The 25,701-nt window shown below is 41.8% G+C and overlaps 2 protein-coding genes across 3 annotated transcripts in view; one reads left to right on the forward strand and one right to left on the reverse strand.

Annotated features, from left to right (window-relative positions):
• LOC138948962 (coiled-coil domain-containing protein 18-like) overlaps nt 1-25,701 on the reverse strand; it is a 170,636-nt gene that overhangs the window by 115,313 nt on the left and 29,622 nt on the right. The gene's annotated exons all lie outside the window — the stretch shown is intronic.
• Nucleotides 8,971-19,037, forward strand: LOC138948954 (uncharacterized). Its single transcript, XM_070320629.1, has 5 exons — nt 8,971-9,356; nt 12,131-12,500; nt 14,057-14,234; nt 17,075-17,175; nt 18,413-19,037. The coding sequence occupies exons 2-5, from the start codon at nt 12,147-12,149 to the stop codon at nt 18,944-18,946; spliced, it is 1,167 nt and encodes a 388-aa protein (XP_070176730.1). The 5' UTR covers nt 8,971-9,356; nt 12,131-12,146; the 3' UTR covers nt 18,947-19,037.

Raw genomic sequence — 25,701 nt, forward strand, 5'->3', positions numbered from 1 at the left:
TCCAGGTCTGCGTTGGAGTGTGGGAGGCAATGTTCGCAGAGTGCCCAGTGCCGAGGCGTCACTGTGTGCCCGGACAGGGGAGTGGACGGAGGCGTGCTGTGTGAGATAAAGGAAGTCATGCCCAACGTCCTGTGTTCACACGACAACCAACCTGATGAAGGCTGCTACTTCATGAAGAAGGTGTGTTCAAGTGTTTCAACAAATTTGATTCCCTTTCACCAAACAAATATTTCACAAATTGCAGCAGATTTCCCCCGTCGCGATATAACCTTGAACGGTTGAAAACGACGTTAAACACCAAATAAAGAAAGAAAGCAGATTTCCCGACTGCTCTCTCAGAGCTAGTCATGTCATTATTGTTTTGGAGCAGTTTGTTTTTACGTCGGTCATGCAAAGCTAACGGCAAAAATGCAAAGGTGTTTTGTTTACATTGACCGTTTCTGGCTCCAAAAGCACACTTAAAGCATCAAAAATGTAAAAGGAAATCATTGGCGACTAAAAGGTTTCTCTTTCATTTGGCCAGGGGATTTTAGCTAGATTCGTAAAATATTTTTACAAATCACGGGACGCGCCCCGCGATTTGTAAAATGTTTTACAAATCACGTAAATGCGCCCGATATTTTCTTGTCATCTCCAAAGTCAAGGGATCTATTAGATTTATATATATTTTTGCGAGTCGCGCTACCCCAAAGTCAAGGGATCTATTGGATTTTTTTCCTTTTTTTTCTTCTTTACTTTATTGTCCCATCGCTGGGAAATTCGGTTTTGTTTTCTTTGTTATGCTAAAAATCGTAATATTTTATCTATCGGGCCCAAACCACCCCGACCACCCAGCATATAGGCTCTTAACAACAAATATTAATAATAATAAAAGGCATTACTTTGTGGAATGCGATATTTTGTACATATTTACAAATCGCGGTTTTCGGTTTGACATAATTTGTCAAATGTTTTTACATTTTTACAAATCACGGGTTAACATCGTGCGTGCAGAATCATATCAATAAAACAGATACTACCTAAGACGCCAATTTTGAAATGTTTTCTGGTGAATTTGACCTTAAGAAGTCCAAGGAACACTGACCGTACTGCAATTCAGACGCACGTGCAATAATTTATGTAAAAGTGCCTCTAAATATGCTAATTCATTTAAATAACGAAAATAGGACATACAATACAACGGTTTTGTTATGCAAACTCTTCCCCGATTTAGTTCATCGTCATAGTTCTTTGCAGAACTGGCGGACTCACACGTTTGGCACATAATAAAACAAATATACTCTGATCTGTATTAATCCACGTTCGTTTCACTGCTGTCAGGAAACAAAGCGAAAACTAAGACACAATACAAGGAGAGTCTGCCAAGTGAGCCAAAACACAGTGTATACAATTTGAATAACGCCGTTTAAGACACAGTGTTTACGGTATTCCTTGTGTATGGTGACACAATTCCAAGCCCCGAACCAAACAGTATGGCTCTTGGGGCAATCTGAGACAGTTTTTCCTTGGTGAGGAATATCTCTTTTAATTTTCACACACGGTGACGGGTGTCAAACATTCATAATCAAGGATCCACTTCGTGTTTGTGTCTTGTTATACTTACGCAGGCTGTACATGAATTCTTCAAAATGAATTGCTAGTGTATACGTTTGTTTTTCTTGTGTCGTTGTTTTTATGGTTGGTGAATTGGTTGGTTGGTAGTTTAGTTGCACTGTTGTTTTGCTAGACGTGCTGCTTTTGAATTGCAGCTGAACAAACTTTCGTCGTCGTTGCAACAAGACGATGGACAGACGTCATCGTTCACAACCCCTGAGACTGGCCAACATATTGTATGAGTAGACGTGCTGGTAGCCGTTGCCAAGTACACAATGTGATTTTAAGGTGGTTTTAAAAAGAAAAGCCAAATTTCAATCTGCATCATTCAGCACGCAACTTTCATCAACCTGGTCTGAACAACATTTTCAAATTGTTAAAGTTGCTTAATATGCTGGGAATATCTCCTTGTAACCCACAATCCTGTATTTTTATTGTTTATTCTTTTTTTTTGTGACACGCAGCTAGCACAAAGTCGGTGACAGAAATAGCCAAAGACCTTTTTTTACTTGGACTGTTCGAGACTCTCTAATGCTGACTTGAAAAGGCGGGACTTTGGAATTTCCAGACTCATAAACTGAGTCACAATCGATTGACATAACGAACTGATTACCGAACTGATTACCGAACTGATTAACTGACTTATAAGCTTTAACAAGAAGAGCAAACGCTCGATCGAGTCACTTTCGCAGTTCTGAATATTATATGAGGCATCAGATGGACAGGAAGAAATTGCTATTCACAACACAATGAGTCACGTTCACATAAAATTTGAGCCCGGTCACTTTTATAGTTTCCGAGAAAAGCCCAACGTTAAGTTGTGTGTTGCTGAACAGAAAAGGCTAGTTATCTCCCTTGTTTTTCTGATAACGTTCGTAAAAGGCTACAGATGTAAATACTTTGATGTAAAGAATAATCCTACAAAGTTTCAATCACATCCGATGAACTTTGTCAAAGATATAAAATGTCTAATTTTTCCTTTGACGCTGACCTGTGACCTTGAAAAAGGTCAAAGGTCAACGAAACCATCGTTAAAGTGTAGAGGTCATTGGAGGTCACGACTAAACAAAATATGAGCCCGATCGCTTTGATAGTTTCCGAGAAAAGTCCAACGTTAAGGTGGTGTCTACGGACGGCCGGCCGGACGGCCGGCCGGACGGCCGGCCGGACAGACTAACACTGACCGATTACATAGAGTCACTTTTTCTCAAGTGACTCAAAAATCATAAGCATGACACGGTTTCGATATTTCTCTTGGTTCTTTCGCAGGACGATGGGTACATAGCACCATCATCACCAACGGGCCAGCCTGCCCAGTCTGTCACGACGGAGATGCCATGTCAAAACGGGGGAACTGCAGATGGCGACAGGTGTCTGTGTCCGCTACCTTACGCCGGCGAAACCTGTAACCGCTACATGAGAGGTAAGTGTGCTTAGAATGAGGAACCTGCTAACAGATTATAGCAGAGCCCCATCCCCCAATCCCCTCAATCCAGCGTCCCATCTCCTTATCTTGCTCAAATGTGTCACTGTGAATATCTGTTTTCTCTGAACAGATGCATTCCTTTTAATATCGTTTGACCAGAACTCCTCAAATCATTTCGAACAGATTGGGAGATGCACTTATCCCATGCAACGGGTCTCTTTGTTTTGCAAGCATGGTTCGTTTGTTGGTTTGCTGCTGTTGGTCACTACTCATAAATATCGTAACGAAGAACGGAGGAAATTCATCAATATTCAGAATGTCAGACATATCAACAGAAAACTTGTTTCAAAGTTTTTTTTTGTTTTGTTTTTTTTTTTAAATCTTTAGACTGCACGGAAGGATTCGACAACGGACATCAAACAGGATCTTCCGACGGGGAGTACCTTATCCAGCCTCTTACTTCACCAGCTCCTTTTGTGGTGAGCATTGTCAGCATTAATATTCTGAATCACCATATCACACACACACACACACACACACACACACACACACACACACACACACACACACACACACACACACACACACACACACACACACTAAAAGCGATAGCCCAGAAGCTTTCAATGCATAGTGAGGGGAGGGGTGAATTAATTAGTAATTGTAATCGATATTAACCTGCAAAATTAATTCGCCCAAAAGTTCACGCTCTGCACGGGAAACAGCCAATCTGGTTATTTTTGTTGTTGTAAGTTTCCAAGTCAAAGACAAAGGATGTTTAAATACCACGAAAACCTCTCGACAGGTCCGTGGTGGTTACATGATCGTTGACACGGGAAGGTAGGTGTTTTTACTCTGCTTAATTTCACTTCTTGTACCAGCAACATTTAGACTTCAGTCTAATATCGTAAGTGGTAATTAATACTATAATGTGCAGGTAATGTGCGAATTCGGGTATGGCCATGGGAACACACAACCACTGATTCGACTGTACCAAAACTCGCCCCCTTGGTCAAACAAGACCTGGTCTGACTACAAGAATGGCTTAGGAATCAGCAATCAACAGATCCCTGACCGAGAATGCTACTTTATCGGTCTTGACAAGCTTCACCAGCTGCTTGACCAGGCCAACTACTCCATCAATGTGTTCGCCATGTACGACCATGGTGGGCAAAAGACCGCCTCATTCTACATGGACTTCAACATCGGCAATGAGTCAAGCAACTACGAGCTTCGATACAATCGCTTCTTCACCAAGGAGGACCCCGGTGGAAACGGCTTTCACTACAGTCCTTCGGAGTCCACCTCGTTCAGTTCCTACGACCACCAGCCAACTAACTGTGCAAGTGCAAGTGCAAATGAAAAGGGAGCAGGATGGTACGGGCCTCATCCAGGCTGCTATAGCTACAGCGTGTTTGAGGACCCTCCGTACTGGCCTCTGGCCGACGACACAGCCCAACAAATGGAAAAGATCCTGTTCAACGTCCACCGCGACTCGGACTTCTACGAAGATTAGGCTGGGCTGGTACAGTTTACGTTGGAATTCGGGTTACCAACGACAACAGCTTTTAATTTTGATGTTGTTGTTGCTGTTTGTTTGTTTATGCTTTGCTTTGGTTTTGTATCTGTCACTGCTGTGGAAGATCGCTGATCTCTGCTCCGCTTTTTGTCAGTTTCTCGTGCATACATCGCTAGTTCTACTTGCTTTCTGATTCGGCGTATATGTACTTAAGTTTATATCTCTGACTGCCAAGGAAACTATCTAGCCCAGTTTTGTCATTCTCTCATGCAAATCGTACCTTGCTTTTGTGATTAAAAAACTGCTTACAAGTTACAATCTGTTTACTTGGATTCTTCTTTTTGATAGCCAGAGTTAACAGCGTGGCCGTTGGCCTGGTGTTTTCAGTCTTGCAAGCGTATGGTATCACTGTACACAATAGCATGTTATCTACCGGACGCTGGTGCCAGGCAGTGGAGGGAGTTGTAGTGTTGGAGGTAGTTGTTTGTAAACACATAACTATTAAATAACAACTTTTATTTATTTTATACAAAATCTCATACTTGGTGGCTCATGTTAAACAACATCCCAAAATTAGTGAATGCAAAATTGAACAAAAGCACTCTGTCAAAAAGTCTACTGTGCCTTTAACCGTCTTTGTGCATGCTAAAGCCCTAGTAGAAATGTCAACAATGAATCACTACTTAACTGTTTAGATTAGTATTTGCAACCACGTATGTTTAATATAATTAAACTACGATCGAGCGCGCCGAGCGTGTGTGTTTGCGTTTCCTTTTTGCGCGTGTATGAATAAAACGGGGTAGGTTGGGGTTTGTTGGAAAACCATTAAATCTTCTGGTAAGATTTGGTGAAGATGGAAGTATCACAGGGTGAAAATTAGGATTTTAGAGTTTAAAAGGGATTTAGGTTTTAACGATAATCGTAAATATTATATATGGAATTTAGTTAATAGTAACGAGCTAGTTGTACAGTGAGATTGAAGAATAAATTTAGCAGCCAAGGGGTCACTTAGTACATGAAAGATAGGTTCCAAGTTTAAGTAATAATGTAGACAAGAATTAAAGCCAACAAGGCAAAAGTTTGTTGATGATAAGGAGTTATGAAGAATGTTATGACAGATTCGGTTTAATAAGAGATAAACTGGCAACCGAAGGTCACGAAACGCAGAGTAGTAAATCAAACGAATAACCAATCAAACGGAAGAATAAGAAAAGACAGAAACGGATATATAGGATTACATATTCGCTCTCTCAGCTCTCAGCTCTCGGCCCTGACCACTGATCTTTCTTTATTTGGTGTTTAACGTCGTTTTCAACCACGAAGGTTATATCGCGACGGGCCTGACCACTGAATAAGAAGACATCCGTCTGGTACCCGGTCAACGAATAGTCAAGGTATGACGACTTTAACTCTAATAGGATAGGGAAATAGGATGTATATTTTGTAATATGTTGTGATCATTCTTAAAGTAAATTGAACTGTGTGTGGTATGCTTCAAGATTCTTTCTTGTCTAAAGGTTTTGAATGTGGAATGTTAATTTCTCTCTAGTCTAAACCGGTGTGATGTCGGTGCTGTCAGCAATGAGCGTATCCGCGGTTCAACCGCACGTTTGTTTGTAAATTGTCCGTCATCATTGTACGTATGTGTGTACGCCCACTGTTATATGTTCTATGTGTTTCTGTGGTGGATCGCCAAGACTAGCACACCTAGCAAACATGGCAACCAAACGTGACACACTCTTAGCAACGGTTCTTAGCCACCACACGTAGCCACCATGCACCATACATTCATTTCTGAAGAACACATTAACCCAACACATTGAAATACATAACTATAGCACGAAGAAAAGTATAGTGTAGTTAACGAAACATCTTCAGACACCATGACGACGCCTCGCACACAGAACAATACGCACAACAACATACAAGCACGCGGACCACAACACTTGAAGCACAACTCCCCGTGCGATAGAAGGAACAAAACAAATAGCTGTGGATAATGGGTACGCCAGAGAAGAATGCCCACAGGAAGTACAAATACGCTTCCAATCAATGACTGTAAAAGCTAAAAGCTTCAGTTTCCTGAGCATGTGTGCGCGTGCTCGCGAACATACACACACACGCACACACACACACGCACACACAGTCTCCTTTTTGGCCTTTCCTCACCAAATTCAAGAGCACCTCTTCACACCTCATATTGCCCACTTCACAGTGGGTGAATGAGAAAAATAGCCTGCAGCACGTGGATTTTAAGTTACACTATTTATACTCCATTAAAGTGAGTGATACTGTATACACTCCTGACACTGCCTTTCATCATCAAAGTCAACAAAAGCTGTTGATGCCAATAAAGTAGTGCTCGAAGTCTGCATGAGCCAGTTGCACTTCCAACAGCCATCAGGTAAGTGTCTTCAAGAGATAGGTTAGCTTCTTTACTCCCAGGTTTTTCTCCTTTGAATTTCAAATAAATGGGACTTTCCACAATTAATGTATATATTTGATACTTTGTTCTTTTATTCAAGTATTTATATGCCTATTTACTTATTTATTTATCATTTATGTACTTTTTCATTTTTATTTATTTAATAATTAATTAATGTATGCATTCATTTATGAATATTGATTTATTTATGCTTTATGCATTTATTTATGCATTTATTGATGTATTTATTAATGCATCATTCATTCATTCATTTATTTCAAATTTCTGACGCAATAATGTTCGATTATTACACCCCCGGTATAGGGGTGTGTATAGGATTCGGTCCATGTGTTTGTTTGTTTGTGTTCGCATATAGATCTCAAGAATGAACGGACCGATCGTCACCAAACTTGGTGAACAGGTTCTATACATTCCTGAGACGGTCCTTACAAAAATTGGGACCAGTCAAACACACGGTTAGGGAGTTATTGGATTCGGTCCATGTGTTTGTTTGTTTGTTTGTGTTCGCATATAGATCTCAAGAATGAACGGACCGATCGTCACCAAACTTGGTGAACAGGTTCTATACATTCCTGAGACGGTCCTTACAAAAATTGGGACCAGTCAAACACACGGTTAGGGAGTTATTGGTGGATTAAAATTATACAAGGACTTATAGAGGGACATCTTAATGGTCAAAGGGAAATAACCATTCTTACTCAGTCACTGCCACCAACTGAGAAGGTTATTTCCCTTTGACGGGGGTGTTTTTCCTACCTCGGAGGAATTTCTTGTCTTTTATAGAAAAGGGATGTACAGTTCTTCCTCGCATAATCAAATATACATTTTTAATGCACGAACAGAGAAAAACATTGCTGTGAGAGAGGAGGGCAGACAGACTGCTGGAAGGAACTCTAGTGCGAGACACGGTAGTGCAAATTTGACCTCAACCACAATTTTTTTGTTTGTTTGTTTGCTTAAAGGCACAGTAAGCCTCCCGTAAACCATCACAGATACGGTCAGGCTTTTACACACAGTACAAACACCCTTTCATTTAAACACTCACCGATTGAGAACATCCTAGGTGCCCTCCGTAAAGAGCGAACAATTTTCAAAGAATTTATTTTTGCGTGGTTTATCTTACCCCTAGAAGCAACGGAAAAGGTGGCTGCAACAACACCCTCACTACAACCCTAGAGACAGTTACTATCAACTCTCCAGAAAAGACCAGGTCATCATTGTGCGCCTGAGAACCGGCCACTGCAGACTCAGGCAGCACATGTTCTCAAAATTCCACATTGGGGACACGCCTGTATGCCACTGTGGCATCGCAGACATGACAGTGGAACACCTCCTCCAACACTGTCCAATCCACCAGAAACTACGAGCAGAAACATGGTCTGCTGACACACCAGTTCAGGAGAAGATCTTCGGCACCCTGCAGAGTCTTCGCTGTACTGCAGACTTCATCAGAAGTTCCGGAGTCCCTGTCTGAGCGATCGAGAAGAAGAAGAAGATCTTACCCCTGAGCCATCGTGAACCCGTGTGATCCAGTTTCCCTTTTTCACAATGTAGTCGTCAGTTAGTAATTTGAATGCAACTCGATGTGAGCTTATCTACAATAGCACGTTTTTATGCACGAAACAAACAGCTGTGGTTCACAAGAACTCTAGCGATGGCTTTTGACTGTTGAGAGGAACGGCGATATGCATAAACCGTCGTCTGCTACGACCCTTGCGTGACCCTGCTTCCGGGCTTTTCTTTTTTTAAACTTTCACTACTTCGAATTGTACTGATCTTGTCTTGATGAAAAAAGATTATTTTATGATTAAAGAATGTTTGTGTAACAAGCTGTCAATTTATTATTTAGATTTTAAAAGTTAGGTCCAGCGCAAAAACGCACCACGGTCCAAAAACATTCTGATAATCATCGATCCACGGCTATCGCCAGTTTACATCGATAGAATGAGACCCGAAGGGAAGTAACTCATTTTTGACCTGAGTTCAGGGGTGTTATGTATGAGTGACGTCGAAAGTACACGCCGACTTCAGCGAAGTCATGACTTGAAAGTCGCCGCCTACCGCAGGCGCTCAGTCGGTATGCACGGGTGACGACCAGACCGCCGACTTTCAAGTTGCCGTGTAAAGCAAGGTCACCAGTCAATCTATTTTTATAACGAGGAATTCCTTCCTTTGCGCATGCGCTAGGGTCATTCGATAACATCCTCCCGCTTCCTCGCACGGGGAGTTCGACTATTCAGAGACGGAGAGCAGTGAAATATGGGTCAGTGGGACGGAGAGCGTGGAGAAACGGAGGCGCAAAAGATGAAACGAGCAAGAGGGTGCCTGTCGCGTAAAAGCTGAGAGTCAAAAACGGCACCAGTGAAATATGGGTCAGTGCTACTTTGCTCTGAAACGAATCAAAGATGTCTTCGCTAATCTTATCGGTGTTGGTTCTAAAATAATATGACAAGGGAAGTGAATCTCGCAAAAAAAAAATAATTTTTAGTCCAGCACTTCCAACTATTGGGTTCTGTCTAAAAACGATTACGGCGAAAAAATTCGTCGACTTTGATGGCGGAAAACCATGAAAATGGCCATTCTGTTCACTGAAGTCGGCGTGTAAACCATTTAGACGACCTCCGGAGCACGTCTAAATTTAGTCGCCAGTTTCGGTGATACAAGCTTGTAGTCGCCACCCGTGCATACCGTGTATCTCGCGGTTGGCTGCACTCGCTGTTTGCACGCCGCCTAAACGTTTAGACGTCACTCATGCATAACTCCCCAGGATGGGTCCAAAAAGTGTTCGAGACAATCTGCAAAATTAATTCTTTAAAAATTGCTCGCTCTTTACGTAGGGCACCTGGGATGTTCCCGTTTGGTGAGCGTTCAAATGGAAGGGTGTTTGTACTGTGTGTAAAAGCCTGACAGTATCTGTGATGGTTTACGGGAGGCTTACTGTCCGGGCGTGATTTCCGGTATTGGCGAGTATTCATAACAGCCGTCCAGCACCAAAACGAGGCGCCATTGTTGTCGAGGACCAAGTCCACGAAAATAAATTCTTTGAAAATTTCTCACGCTCGACAGAAAGCAGCCAGGATGTTCCCGTTTGGTGAGCGTTCAAATGGAAGTATGTTTGTACTGTATGTAGACGCTCGGGGAGCTCTGTGATGGTTTGCGGAGCTGTGCCTTTAACGCCCAGCCGACCATGAAGGGCCATATCAGGGCGGTGCTGCTTTGACATATATAACGTGCGTATTTTCCGGGTCATAAGGCGCGACTTTTTTCCTCGAGTTTGACCCCTGCGCCTTGTATAAGGAAGCGCCTAATCCGTGTATGAAATACGAAAAAAATCAGAGACCGCCTAAGTACCAGTCAAACAACTTGTGATAATGCATGTTTCAGCTACTGGGTACATGTACTACCCTGGCCAAGTTTCCTCTCAAGACATCAAAGAGACCGCCCCATAGGTTAAACTCGGTCACTGACCCCGGTGCAGGAAGTGTTTCCTCTCTCAGATATAACAGGGGAACCACCTCTCATAGCTAAAACTGGGTCATTGACCTCTGGGAAGAAGGTCAGTGTCTATAAACAAGGCAACCCAGCTATCACAATGGACCTGCCTTTGATCTCGCCGCGCACACAGAGCACACATATTTCCACTCTGTATTCTTCCTTTGATGTGCGGCTTATTTTCATTCTTCGACCGTTTGTTACCGGTATACTTTTTCAATTTTGGTGCGCCCTATCGGCCCCCTGCGCACAATGGGTGACTGGATTACAATTTTTTTTTTTAAAGAAGGGGGTGCGCCTTATGCGCTGTAGCGCCTTGTAACCCGGAAAATACGGTATAACGTGCGCCACACACAAGACAGAAGTCGCAGCACAGGCTTCATGTCTCACCCAGTCACATTATTCTGACACGGACCAACCAGTCCTAGCACTAACCCCATAATGCCAGACGCCAGGCGGAGTGCAGCCACTAGATTGCCAATTTTAAAGTCTTAGGTATGACCCGGCCGGGGTTCGAACCCACGACCTCCCGATCACGGAGCGGACGCCTTACCACTAGGCCAATCGTGCCGGTACAATTTTTGTTATACTTTTAAAATTTGACAAATATTGATAGAAGTAAAAGTCTGCTCCTTGTCACAGAGCAACTTTTTACCGTATATATTCATCATGAAATGTATAAATGTACTGAAGCAGGTTTGCACAGCATACTCCAGATTTATTGCAACATCCTGTGGTCTTGTGTTTTAAAATTGGGAGGGAAAACTAAAACACCATGCAAATGGTTGAAAGGGCCTGAGTGTCTTCTTAACAGAATAGCAAGTCGTAAAGCTGTGAGTGTAAAATATAAATCGGTATCGCCCATTTACAGAAAGTACCGGTTTGACAATAGTTTCTGGAAAGCTTTTGTTTTTGACATTTTTTTGGTCAAAATGGGTTCTTGGCATTATTTCTACTTTTTAAGATGTTCAGACTTTTTTTCTTGAAAAGGGATACAGTTTTGAAATTATGTATGCTGGTTGGTATCTTATTTGCACAGGAATTCGTTGATAAAAACACAACTTTTTATTATGTTTCACGCAAACGTTTAAGAACATACAAAAGACACCTACAAAACTAACAAAAAGAATTACAACAACAAAACTGCAAAAATCAAAAAGTTCCTCTATCGCATATGTACTTTAGTGGATATACTGAATAGATTGCATGAAAATTCGAATACATGAAATCATGTTCGGAAACACTTTTAAAATCTGTATTCGAAACTGTTTCAGACAGAAACAAAACCGGCATTAAGAAACAGAAAACAATAGTCATGAACATGTACTTTTTGTGTCTGGCCTTAATATGAAAAAAAATCACGAAAATGTAGGTAACTACAAAACTGATTGACCATAGTGATTTTTTTACGAAAAAGAAAAACTCATGTGCCAGATTGTATCATTCAAAACATGAACTTCTAGTATGACTTGTGTCATCTGCGCCAAACAAGGCTCTTTTCAGATCTGTAATCAGCTGAAAACCTAGTAGGCTTACACCATACAAGCTCCTGTGGCTTACACGAGTCAATTTTCCAATGTAATGTTCTCATTTTAATTAACAATAAAGTATATCTTGTTGTTATTCGTATTGAAAAATCATCTATCCCACGCAGCACACACACGGTCATCATGGAGATCCAAACAGAGCTGCTGATCCTCCTACTCACCGGGTTCCCACTAAGCCACATCACCGCTCAAACTACCGACACAACATCATTGTCCTCAACCATCGAGGACGTTGGCGTGTACCATGTGTGCCAGGCCCCAGCACTAGGGATACAATCTTCTCCAAATGTATTGAGGTCCAGGTCTGCGTTGGAGTGTGGGAGGCAATGTTCGCAGAGTGCCCAGTGCCGAGGCGTCACTGTGTGCCCGGACAGGGGAGTGGACGGAGGCGTGCTGTGTGAGATAAAGGAAGTCATGCCCAACGTCCTGTGTTCACACGACAACCAACCTGATGAAGGCTGCTACTTCATGAAGAAGGTGTGTTCAAGTGTTTCAACAAATTTGATTCCCTTTCACCAAACAAATATTTCACAAATTGCAGCAGATTTCCCCCGTCGCGATATAACCTTGAACGGTTGAAAACGACGTTAAACACCAAATAAAGAAAGAAAGCAGATTTCCCGACTGCTCTCTCAGAGCTAGTCATGTCATTATTGTTTTGGAGCAGTTTGTTTTTACGTCGGTCATGCAAAGCTAACGGCAAAAATGCAAAGGTGTTTTGTTTTCATTGACCGTTTCTGGCTCCAAAAGCACACTTAAAGCATCAAAAATTTAAAAGGAAATCATTGGCGACTAAAAGGTTTCCCTTTCATTTGGCCAGGGGATTTTTAGCTAGATTCGTAAAATATTTTTACAAATCAGGGGGCGCGCCCCGCGATTTGTAAAATGCTTTACAAATCAGGTAAATGCGCCCGATATTTTCTTGTCATCTCCAAAGTCAAGGGATCTATTAGATTTATATATATTTTTGCGAGTCGCGCTACCCCAAAGTCAAGGGATCTATTGGATTTTTTTTCATTTTTTTTCTTCTTTACTTTATTGTCCCATCGCTGGGAAATTCGGTTTTGTTTTCTTTGTTATACTAAAAATCGTAATATTTTATCTATCGGGCCCAAACCACCCCGACCACCCAGCATATAGGCTCTTAACAACAAATATCATCAATAATAAAAGGCATTACTTTGTGGAATGCGATATTTTGTACATATTTACATAGTTTTCGGTTCGACGTAATTTGTCAAATGTTTTTGCAAAATGTTTTTTTTACAAATCACGGGTTAACATCGTGCGTGCAGAATCATATCAATAAAACAGATACTATCTAAGACGCCAATTTCGAAATGTTTTCTGGTGAATTTGACCTTAAGAAGTCCAAGGAACACTGACCGTACTGCAATTCAGACGCACGTGCAATAATTTATGTAAAAGTGCCTGTAAATATGCTAATTCATTTAAATAACGAAAATAGGACATACAATACAACGGTTTTGTTATGCAAACTCTTCCCCGATTTAGTTCATCGTCATAGTTCTTTGCAGAACTGGCGGACTCACACGTTTGGCACATAATAAAACAAATATACTCTGATCTGTATTAATCCACGTTCGTTTCACTGCTGTCAGGAAACAAAGCGAAAACTAAGACACGATACAAGGAGAGTCTGCCAAGTGAGCCAAAACACAGTGTATACAATTTGAATAACGCCGTTTAAGACACAGTGTTTACGGTATTCCTTGTGTATGGTGACACAATTCCAAGCCCCTCTTGGGGCAATCTGAGACAGTTTTTCCTTGGTGAGGAATATCTCTTTTAATTTTCACACACGGTGACGGGTGTCAACCATTCATAATCAAGGATCCACTTCGTGTTTGCGTCTTGTCATACTTTCGCAGGCTGTACATTAATTCTTCAAAATGAATTGCTAGTGTATACGTTTGTTTTTCTTGTGTCGTTGTTTTTATGGTTGGTGAATTGGTTGGTTGGTAGTTTAGTTGCACTGTTGTTTTGCTAGACGTGCTGCTTTTGAATTGCAGCTGAACAAACTTTCGTCGTCATTGCAACAAGACGATGAACAGACGTCATCGTTCACAACCCCTGAGACCGGCCCTGACACCACGACATACGCTTGTCAGAACGGAGGGACCTTCAACGGCACGAGATGTTGGTGCCCTCTCCCTTATGCTGGAGAGACGTGCCATCGCTTAATGAGGGGTCAGTTGCTTCAATGAATATCAATTCTTTAACCAGTCCATTTTCAAGAATGAGAGAGAGAGAGAGAGAGAGAGAGAGAGCGAGCGAGAGAGCGAGCGAGAGAGCGAGCGAGAGAGCAGAGCAGGGGGGGGGGAGGAGCGAGGCAAACGTTTGTAGGGAGGAATCAAGGGCAGATCGAGAACTAGGAACACCTTTACATATAAGGCTAAACAATCTTAAATGTAAACAAGTCGCGTAAGGCGAAAATACAATATTTAGTCAAGTAGCTGTCGAACTCACAGAATGAAACTGAACGCAATGCCATTTTACTCGTAGCATCGTCAGGCCACCGCTCATGGCAAAGGCAGTGAAATTGACAAGAAGAGCGGGGTAGTAGTTGCGCTAAGAAGGATAGCACGCTTTTCTGTACCTCTCTTTGTTTTAACTTTCTGAGCGTGTTTTTAATCCAAACATATCATATCTATATGTTTTTGGAATCAGGAACCGACAAGGAATAAGATGAAAGTGTCTTTAAATTGATTTGGACAATTTAATTTTGATAATAATTTTTATATATTTAATTTTCAGAGCTTGTTTTTAATCCGAATATAACATATTTATATGTTTTTGGAATCAGCAAATGATGGAGAATAAGATAAACGTAAATTTGGATCGTTTTATAAATTTTTATTTTTTTTTACAATTTTCCGATTTTTAATGACCAAAGTCATTAATTAATTTTTAAGCCACCAAGCTGAAATGCAATACCGAACCCCGGGCTTCGTCGAAGATTACTTGACCAAAATTTCAACCAATTTGGTTGAAAAATGAGGGCGTGACAGTGCCGCCTCAACTTTCACGAAAAGCCGGATATGACGTCATCAAAGACATTTATCAAAAAAATGAAAAAAACGTTCGGGGATTTCATACCCAGGAACTCTCATGTCAAATTTCATAAAGATCGGTCCAGTAGTTTAGTCTGAATCGCTCTACACACACACACACACAGACACACACACACACACACACGCACATACACCACGACCCTCGTTTCGATTCCCCCTCGATGTTAAAATATTTAGTCAAAACTTGACTAAATATAAAAATGTGCAAGGACATCCTACGGACCCAAAACGGCTTTGCTACTTCACTTCTCGTGTGTGTGTGTGTGTGTGTGTGTGTGTGTGTGTGTGTGTGTGTGTGTGTGTGTGTGTGTGTGTGTGTGTGTGTGTGTGTGTGTGTGTGTGTGTGTGTGTGTGTGTGTGTGTGTGTGTGTGTGTGTGTGTGTGTGTGTGTGTGTGTGTGTGTGTGTGTGTGTGTGTGTGTGTGTGTGTGTGTGTGTGTGTGTGTGTGTGTGTGTGTGTGTGTGTGTGTGTGTGTGTGTGTGTGTGTGTGTGTGTGTGTGTGTGTGTGTGTGTGTGTGTGTGTGTGTGTGTGTGTGTGTGTGTGTGTGTGTGTGTGTGTGTGTGTGTGTGTGTGTGTGTGTGTGTGTGTGTGTGTGTGTGTGTGTGTGTGTGTGTGTGTGTGTGTGTGTGTGTGTGTGTGTGTGTGTGTGTGTGTGTGTGTGTGTGTGTGTGTGTGTGTGTGTGTGTGTGTGTGTGTGTGTGTGTGTGTGTGTGTGTGTGTGTGTGTGTGTGTGTGTGTGTGTGTGTGTGTGTGTGTGTGTGTGTGTGTGTGTGTGTGTGTGTGTGTGTGTGTGTGTGTGTGTGTGTGTGTGTGTGTGTGTGTGTGTGTGTGTGTGTGTGTGTGTGTGTGTGTGTGTGTGTGTGTGTGTGTGTGTGTGTGTGTGTGTGTGTGTGTGTGTGTGTGTGTGTGTGTGTGTGTGTGTGTGTGTGTGTGTGTGTGTGTGTGTGTGTGTGTGTGTGTGTGTGTGTGTGTGTGTGTGTGTGTGTGTGTGTGTGTGTGTGTGTGTGTGTGTGTGTGTGTGTGTGTGTGTGTGTGTGTGTGTGTGTGTGTGTGTGTGTGTGTGTGTGTGTGTGTGTGTGTGTGTGTGTGTGTGTGTGTGTGTGTGTGTGTGTGTGTGTGTGTGTGTGTGTGTGTGTGTGTGTGTGTGTGTGTGTGTGTGTGTGTGTGTGTGTGTGTGTGTGTGTGTGTGTGTGTGTGTGTGTGTGTGTGTGTGTGTGTGTGTGTGTGTGTGTGTGTGTGTGTGTGTGTGTGTGTGTGTGTGTGTGTGTGTGTGTGTGTGTGTGTGTGTGTGTGTGTGTGTGTGTGTGTGTGTGTGTGTGTGTGTGTGTGTGTGTGTGTGTGTGTGTGTGTGTGTGTGTGTGTGTGTGTGTGTGTGTGTGTGTGTGTGTGTGTGTGTGTGTGTGTGTGTGTGTGTGTGTGTGTGTGTGTGTGTGTGTGTGTGTGTGTGTGTGTGTGTGTGTGTGTGTGTGTGTGTGTGTGTGTGTGTGTGTGTGTGTGTGTGTGTGTGTGTGTGTGTGTGTGTGTGTGTGTGTGTGTGTGTGTGTGTGTGTGTGTGTGTGTGTGTGTGTGTGTGTGTGTGTGTGTGTGTGTGTGTGTGTGTGTGTGTGTGTGTGTGTGTGTGTGTGTGTGTGCGTGTTTTTCTTCGTACGTGCCTGTATGTGTGTGTGTGTGTGCATTTCTGTGCGTGCGTGTCTGTGTGGGGATCAGCTCGTTACTCCCCCGGCTCGTTACTCCCCCTTAGGGTTAGGGTTAGGGTTAGTAATAGGGTTAGTAACGAGCCTGGGGAGTACCGAGCCGGGGGAGTAACGATACGGGGAAGTAACGAGATGCTCCCGTCTGTGTGTATGGTTTTGTGCGTGTGTGTTTGTGCGAGTGTGTACAAAGGCAGTAATGTGTGAATGTTGTTGCTTCGTTTAGCTTTCTTCTGTGAGTAACTGTCTTATTCAATTGCTCAGACTGCAGCGAAGCAGCTGTAGAACAGGGCTACCGTCAGACGATGCCAGGGCAAGATGGAGTCTACGACATTCAACCTGTCAATTCAGCCCACAGTTTCAAGGTGTGTACCACAATGTAACATATAATTATCCCTTGTGTTGAACGACATGTACACTGCAAACCTAATAATAGCGGGTATGATAACTCACACTATTTTTATGACGGACATCTTTTGGTGTTGCACTTCGACGCTCAGACTCAAGTATCCCCCGAAAGCGGCGTATGGCTGCGTGAATGGCGGGGTAAAAACGGTCATAAACGTAAAACCCCACTCGTTAAAAAACATGAGTGAACGTAGGAGTTTCAGCCCATGATAAAGGATGAAGAAGTCTTAATTATATTTGCCAAATTGGTAAATTTGACAGCATTTTTTTCTCCTAGATATTTGATAATTCTGACAGTTTGGGTTTCTTTCTTTTTGATTATGATATCTAAATGTGTGCGCAGGGGTACGTTTGCATGCGCGCGTTCATGTGTGCGGATGCATGCGTGCGTGCGTGTGTGTTTGCGTGCGTGTGTGAGAGAGAGAGATGATGGAACTTTATTTTTCAAGGATAGAGGTTTAAGGCGACGCCTTTTCTTACAACCGGTCCTTACTTCTAATACAAATGTCTAATAAATGATAAACAAGTAAAGCAACATGACAAATAAACAAAGTAAACGAACGAACCAGCAAACAATCGACAAGTAAGCAAACAAGCAAATAAACATAAACAACAAAATGACAAAGTAAGCAACATACAAATCGAAAGCGAAACATGCAACATGTTAATTGAGGTCACACATGTAAAGTGATCGACGGTAAAATTCACACGATACCAACGTTTACACAAATGCTAATAATGATTATATGGTGTAAATGATGATGATGAAGATGTTGATGATGATGATGATCAAGTGATGATGATGATGATAATGATGATAATGATGATGATGATGATGATGTTGATGGAAAATCGCAACATAAATTCCACATAATACATATAATAAAGAACATATTTGTGTAATTCATAAAGCTTTGCCAATTGTTGACAGCTACTTGCACGTGATTAAGACTAGTATAGCCATCTAGGTAGACATAAATTAAAATGATTATGCAGAGCTTGTTTAAAACTCTTTAGTGAGGTTAATGATTTTATTACAGGCGGAATGAAGAGAGAGAGAGAGAGAGAGAGAGAGAGAGAGAGAGAGAGAGAGAGAGAGAGAGAGAGAGAGAGAGAGAGAGAGAGAGAGAGAGAGAGAGAGAGAGAGAGAGAGAGAGAGACTACAATCACTCCGTTCTTCATTCACTGTCGCAGGTGAAATGTCACTTTAATCAAGAGGGTGTAACCAACGCCATGCTTCGAAAAATAGAACTTGGAAGCTGGGCTGACTACCGATGGGCAGACGCCAAGAACGGCTTCGGGTCGCCAGACTCTGAGCCAGAGAACTTCTTCATTGGCCTGGAAAACCTACACACGCTTACAAGCCAGGGCGACTACTACCTCAACGTCTTTTTCAAATACAACAGCTGGAATTCCGAAGCTAAAGCTTTCATGAAGAATTTCACCATTGGGTCTGAGGCGTCCGACTACCAGCTGAACTTCAGAGATTTCTGGAATGAGTATGGAGCAGACAACCCGTTCTACAATTCTCCGGACCCTAAGCCGTTCAGCACCTCTGATCACTGCTACCCCTCTGACTGTGGGGCTGTGGGTGGATGGTTTGGGCCATCCGGTCAAGGCTTTCACCTGCTGTCGGCTGCCCCCTCGTGGTCTGTGGATGGAGACGGGAAGAGCTTAGACCTGATTCAGTTCAGCTTAATGCGTTTATCTGATTATCATGCCGAATAAAAGAAATATTCCGCACGCCTGCACCACTATAGCGTATTACCACTCCGTATCCTAAATGGGCTCTTGCACCGAGGACAGAAACAGAAACAAGTCGCGTAAGGCGAAAATACAATATTTAGTCAAGTAGCTGTCGAACTCACAGAATGAAACTGAACGCAACGCAACGCAGCAAGACCGTATACTCGTAGCATCGTCACTCCACCGCCCGTGGCAAAGGCAGTGCACGTGGAATTGACAAGAAGAGCGGGGTATTCGTTGCGCTGAGAAGGATAGCACGCTTTTCTGTACCTCTCTTCGTTTTAACTTTCTGAGCGTGTTTTTAATGCAAACATATCATATCTATATATTTTTGGAATCAGGAACCGACAAGGAATAAGATGAAAGTGTTTTTAAATTGATTTCGAAAAAAAAAATTTGATAATAATTTTTATATATTTAATTTTCAGAGCTTGTTTTTAATCCGAATATAACATATTTATATGTTTTTGGAATCAGCAAATGATGGAGAATAAGATAAACGTAAATTTGGATCGTTTTATAAATTTTTATTTTTTTTTACAATTTTCAGATTTTTAATGACCAAAGTCATTAATTAATTTTTAAGCCACCAAGCTGAAATGCAATACCGAACCCCGGGCTTCGTCGAAGAGTACTTGACCAAAATTTCAACCAATTTGGTTGAAAAATGAGGGCGTGACAGTGCCGCCTCAACTTTCACGAAAAGCCGGATATGACGTCATCAAAGACATTTATCAAAAAAATGAAAAAAACGTTCGGGGATTTCATACCCAGGAACTCTCATGTCAAATTTCATAAAGATCGGTCCAGTAGTTTAGTCTGAATCGCTCTACACACACACACACACACACAGACAGACGCACATACACCACGACCCTCGTTTCGATTCCCCCTCGATGTTAAAATATTTAGTCAAAACTTGACTAAATATAAAAAGAAAAAGCAAAGCATAGCCTGCACCAAACCAATGGAAACGAGACTAAGTGCCAACACATTTGGAATACCGGCCCCCGTGGTGTGGCTGCGGCCCGGGATGTCGTGGGTTCGAATCCCATCAGAGCCATTTGTTTTTTTCGGGCTGTGGCGGCTATTACCCATAAAAATGCTATGGTCCCGATGGGAAGGATGTGACTGTGAGGGTGTCCAGAGCGTGCTTTCCTGGCCAACGCGCTGGTTGAAGCCAGTACGCACAGAGTGCTGCCCTGTCGCATAGTCTCAAACCGTAATGGAAACCAATGGCATCATCATTCTAATCATTCTCATGTTATTTATCACCCAAAAATAAAAACTGTCTCTTGTCGCCCTTCATGTCGTGTCGAGCACTGTGCGTATTTTTCTTGAGTGTGAGCTCCCTCACCCGCGCCTGTGTATCTATGGACCATAACACATAGCTTGCTGCTTGATAGCTTGTGTTCCTTACAACACATTCTGCTTCGGTCTCGCGCAGCTTTGTCCAGATCTCCGACTTAACACAATGAACGCTTTCATCTGTACCACAAGGACATGATAACTACAAAGGCTCAACCACCATTACAATCAGTCGACACGCGGTGATACATATGCCCTTTGACCTTTTCTTTGGGGTATCCCGTACTTAAATACGGGATAAAATGACATCAAACAGGGTCTCCCAAAATTGAGGTAACCTCAAAGTAAAGGACACCAGTTGTTCCAATATCAACATCTCATTCAGCATCTAGATCTCACCAAAGACGTCCGCCATGCGAGAACAACTTTTGAATATTTCTAAAACAAACAAACACTTAAAATGCCTTGGTCGATCAGGTACACACTTTTTTACATTTAGTCAAGTTTTGACTAAATGTTTTAACATAGAGGGGGGAATCGAGACGAGGGTCGTGGTGTATGTGTGTCTGTCTGTCTGTCTGTCTGTCTGTCTGTCTGTCTGTCTGTGTGTGTAGAGCGATTCAGACTAAACTACTAGACCGAACTTTATGAAATTTGACATGAGAGTTCCTGGGTATGATATCCTCAGACGTTTTTTTCATTTTTTTGATAAATGTCTTTGATGACGTCATATCCGGCTTTTCGTGAAAGTTGAGGCGGCACTGTCACGCTCTCATTTTTCAACCAAATTGGTTGAAATTTTGGTCAAGTAATCTCCGACGAAGCCCGGACTTCGGTATTGCATTTCAGCTTGGTGGCTTAAAAATTAATTAATGACTTTGGTCATTAAAAATCTGAAAATTGTAAAAAAAAAATTAAAAAATTTTTATAAAACGATCCAAATTTACGTTCATCTTATTCTCCATCATTTTCTGATTCCAAAAACATATGAATATGTTATATTTGGATTAAAAACAAGCTCTGAAAATTAAAAATATAAAAATTATGATCAAAATTAAATTTTCGAAATCAATTTAAAAACACTTTCATCTTATTCCTTGTCGGTTCCTGATTCCAAAAAACATATAGATATGATATGTTTGGATTGAAAACACGCTCAGAAAGTTAAAACGAAGAGAGGTACAGAAAAGCGTGCTATCCTTCTCAGCGCAACTACTACCCCACTCTTCTTGTCAATTTCACTGCCTTTGCCATGAGCGGTGGACTGACGATGCTACGAGTATACGGTCTTGCTGCGTTGCATTGCGTTCAGTTTCATTCTGTGAGTTCGACAGCTACTTGACTAAATGTTGTATTTTCGCCTTACGCGACTTGTTTACATTTAGTCAAGGGGGAATCGAGACGAGGGTCGTGGTGTATGTGTGTGTGTGTCTGTGTGTGTGTGTGTAGAGCGATTCAGACTAAACTACTGGACCGATCTTTATGAATTTGAAATGAGAGTTCCTGGGAATGATATCCCCGGACATTTTTTTTATTTTTTCGATAAATGTCTTTTATGACGTCATATCCGGCCTTTTGTAAAAGTTGAGGCGGCACTGTCACACTCTTATTTTTCAATCAAATTGATTGAAATTTTGGCAAAGCAATCTTCGACGAAGGCCGGACTTTGGTATTGCATTTCAGTTTGTTTTTTTTAAACGATCCAAAAACAATTTCATCTTATTCTTCGTCCTTTTCTGATTCCAAAAACATATACATATGTTATATTTGGATAACAAACAAGCTCTGAAAATTAAAAATATGAAAATTATGATTAAAAGTAATTGTCCGAAATCGATTTAGAACCAATTTCATCTTATTCCTTGTCGGTCCCTGATTCCAAAAACATATAGATATGATATGTTTGGATTAAACACAATCTCAGTACGCTAAAAAGAATAGAGATACAGAAAAGCGTATTATCCTACTCAGCGCCATCCTGACCTCAGGTCAAAATGAGTTCGGCTCATTCTCTCCCTGACAGGATGCCTTGAGTTTCCTTGTCTGGCAAGGAAACCGATTTTTGTACATATTTAGAGCTTTTTGTAATGTGTTAAGGATGTAAGGAGATTCGCGATCGTCGATAATGATTTTTCATGGTGTTTTGTAATTTTTAAATTACAGAGGAATTTTTATTTTAGACAGTTTCAAGCGAGCTATTTTTCGCGGATGTATTTACTGTGCAAACTCTAAATATGGCATAAGTGTCACTTGATAATCAACCGTTTGGTTTTGGCCCTCGCTGGAGCAGACGATTTTTTTTTTACAGTGATGCAACCATATATTACGGTCTCCTTCCGGCAGCAGTCCCAAAATTTCGACTTATTTTGACCTTAGAACGATGTCTTTATCATAACTGTGAAGAACAGAACGGAGATCACTGTCGAAGTCGGCCAATCTGCAATCATTTTCGTCTCGCGAACACTGCTCGTGAACAACATATGGAAGATCACTCTGTATTCTTCTTTTGACAGATTCGCGTAGGACTTTCGCGTTCGGTCAGAGAGACAACTGGCGATAGCCGAGGAGCGAGGATTATCAGAATGACTCAGCGCGACCATTAACGCACTATTCTGGCTTGTCGATTTCACTGCCTTTGCCACGAGCGGTGGACTGACGAAACGAGTATGCGGTCTTGGTGAAAAAAATGCAGTGCGTTCAGTTTCATTCTGTGAGTTCGACAGCTTGACTAAATGTTGTTATTTCGCCTTGCGCGACTTGTTTGTTTTTCGCTCAACCTGTGACACCAAAACTTCGCGTGTGCCCATTGAAAGATTGCAAACATTGGCACTCGTGGGTATCTTTGAAGAGATTTCGTCGCCTAATGCTTTGTGAGCCTACTCTCCTGTGCTACTATGTCGGCGTTCGCAAGTATCTTTGATTAGATGTTATCGGCTAAATGCTTTATTGCGTACCCAGTTCCCTTTGTTACTGTGCGCTACGTGATGTTCAAACCACATGTACACGCTCCACTGCACAGATAGACGGAGCATTCTTTGTCACGGTAGAATCTAGACTGAGAGCGAGAGGTCCCGGAGTTGTGAATGTTTTGTTGTTGAGCTTAATTAAACGCTTCTTTAGCCCTACCCAAACGTTTGCTTGAATAAGACGCGGTCATGTGTGTTTGTGTGTGTGTGCGTGTGTGTGTGTGTGTGTCTATGTGTACTTGCGTAAGAGTGCGTGCATGTGTGCGTGCGCAAAAAAAGGGTTGTCTAGGGCTGGTCAGCAAATTAATGGAGTCCAACAGAACGCTGTAACCGAGGTTGAAATCTAGACCTAACGCGCGTGACCGGTGTCACGATTTCATCTTTCGCCTGTGTACATATTTCCCCCTCGACATATACTCAAGACTGAAATGTTGTTTCCTGGTAAAATTAAGAAGTGAAATTATTTATGAACGAAAAGCATGTCAGTTTCTTGCACGTGAAGAAAATTGGTGGTAAAATTTAATAGATTTCACCCCCAAAATCGAATTCTTCGAAAACGTGTACTGAGTGGTTACGTCCCTTGAGTAAGAAGGAAAACATTTTAGGATGAATCAAATTTCTAAGTTAAATAAAACAAATTGGTTGCACAAATTTGGCCCCATGAATGTAAGGTACACAAGGTCGCTCATCAGTACTATCGAAGGTTTTTTGTTTTGTTTAGTGTAGAGTTTATACTAGATCAACGAGGCCGAGAAGCAAAATATCAACACGGCGAAAGATGAAAACGTCACACCGGACGTTCCAATTTATCATATGGTCTGACTGGATTATTTGGACATCAAAAGACGTAGGTCAAACGAGGGCCTTGTCAACGATTATCCATATGCATACTTCTCGATCGTCTCTCAATAAATGCTTATGTTGCGTCACACCCTTCCGAGCAAACCTATTGTAATCGTTCTCGCTTGCCCCTGGTATCAAAAAGGCTCAGTTTCAGCGTACCCGCAACGTTAAACGCAGAAATGCATAAGTGATGATTAACTGCACTGAGAACAAAACTTTCAGAGAAAACATGTTGTAACTCACCACACGTAAAAGGAAAGGTGAGCAAACAAACTCGTAGAAAGGCCAAACGAACATATGATTTTTACACACACAAAAACTCTCAAAATTCCTTTGAAGCACTTATGCAATCTTTTCTTTTCACTACGGTGGGCAGTTTACAATCTACAAACTACAGATTCTTTTAATTATGACAGACAACACGCCCAAAGCTGTACCATTTAATAATTCACCAGTAGCGGACGAATTATATTACTATTTGATTCGTTTCTAGACAATGTCCATATTTCCATTCAAAGATTTGCTCCACGATTACCAATACAGTCCACCTCTGCACACTTTCGGAACTGTCTTCCTTGTTTTTGCTGAATTATCTGCAAAGAGGTACCGGTTATGTATTTATTCGGCATGCAACCCTGTGGTCGTTTTCTTTAAAGACAAAACCAAACACACACACGTACGCACTCACACACACCGCCCACACACAAACACGCATTCCCACACCCACCCACCCACACACAGACACACTATAGTTTCATTATTTGTTCCGTCTCTGTTTGTTTGGTTGTTGTTGTTGTGCTGTTGTTGTTGAAGCTGTTTGTGTTCTTGTTTGCTTGTTCGTATCTTAGTGTGTGTGTGTGTGTGTGTGTGTGTGTGTGTGTGTGTGTGTGTGTGTGTGTGTGTGTGTGTGTGCGTGCGTGTGTGATATATATGTGGGTGTGTGTGTGCGGTTGTGTTTTGTTTACTCTTAAAGGTGGTCGTCTACATGTGTGCTTTTTTTCAATAATCTTATGGTTAGATTTCGCTAAAAAGTTATGTCAGATGATGAATGAACCATGGGGAAAAAAGTTATAGAAAAAAAATATATGTAAAAAAAGATTTTATTTTTGGGTAGCGTGACTCACGCTTCCAATATTTTGTTTTCTGTTTGCTGAGAACATGTGCTTTGCCTAAAAATACTGACCAATCAAATTCATGTCACTATGCTTATAGCCACGCCCAAACAAGTGCAGCAACAGTTTGACACTGGAGCGCTGTCCACGCTTTTTTTTAAACGCACGAAATGCACGGGATTTGAGAGGAGTTTTGCGCTTGGCATTTTCCAAATAAGGATATCCTACTATGAGTACTACGCTGGAATACTACAATGAATTTTCAAACGGCTACACTGGCTTCGTCTTTCCTAATCGAAAGGGGGTGTATTGTTGATAATTGTAGATAATAGAGTCTGCATTTTAATGGTCAAATGGCGATTTCGGTATAAAAATGTAGACAAGGACCTTTAAAATGTGCTCACAATTCAAGAAAATAGGTACTACGCTCAAATGCTTCGCGGAGACGAGCGTGACCCGTCTCGGTCTTCGGCTAGCCAAGCCTTACTACTTGTAGTCTCGGTGTTGA

The sequence above is a fragment of the Littorina saxatilis genome, linkage group LG15 (assembly GCF_037325665.1).
Source record: "Littorina saxatilis isolate snail1 linkage group LG15, US_GU_Lsax_2.0, whole genome shotgun sequence".
NCBI classification, from domain to species: Eukaryota; Metazoa; Mollusca; class Gastropoda; order Littorinimorpha; family Littorinidae; genus Littorina; species Littorina saxatilis.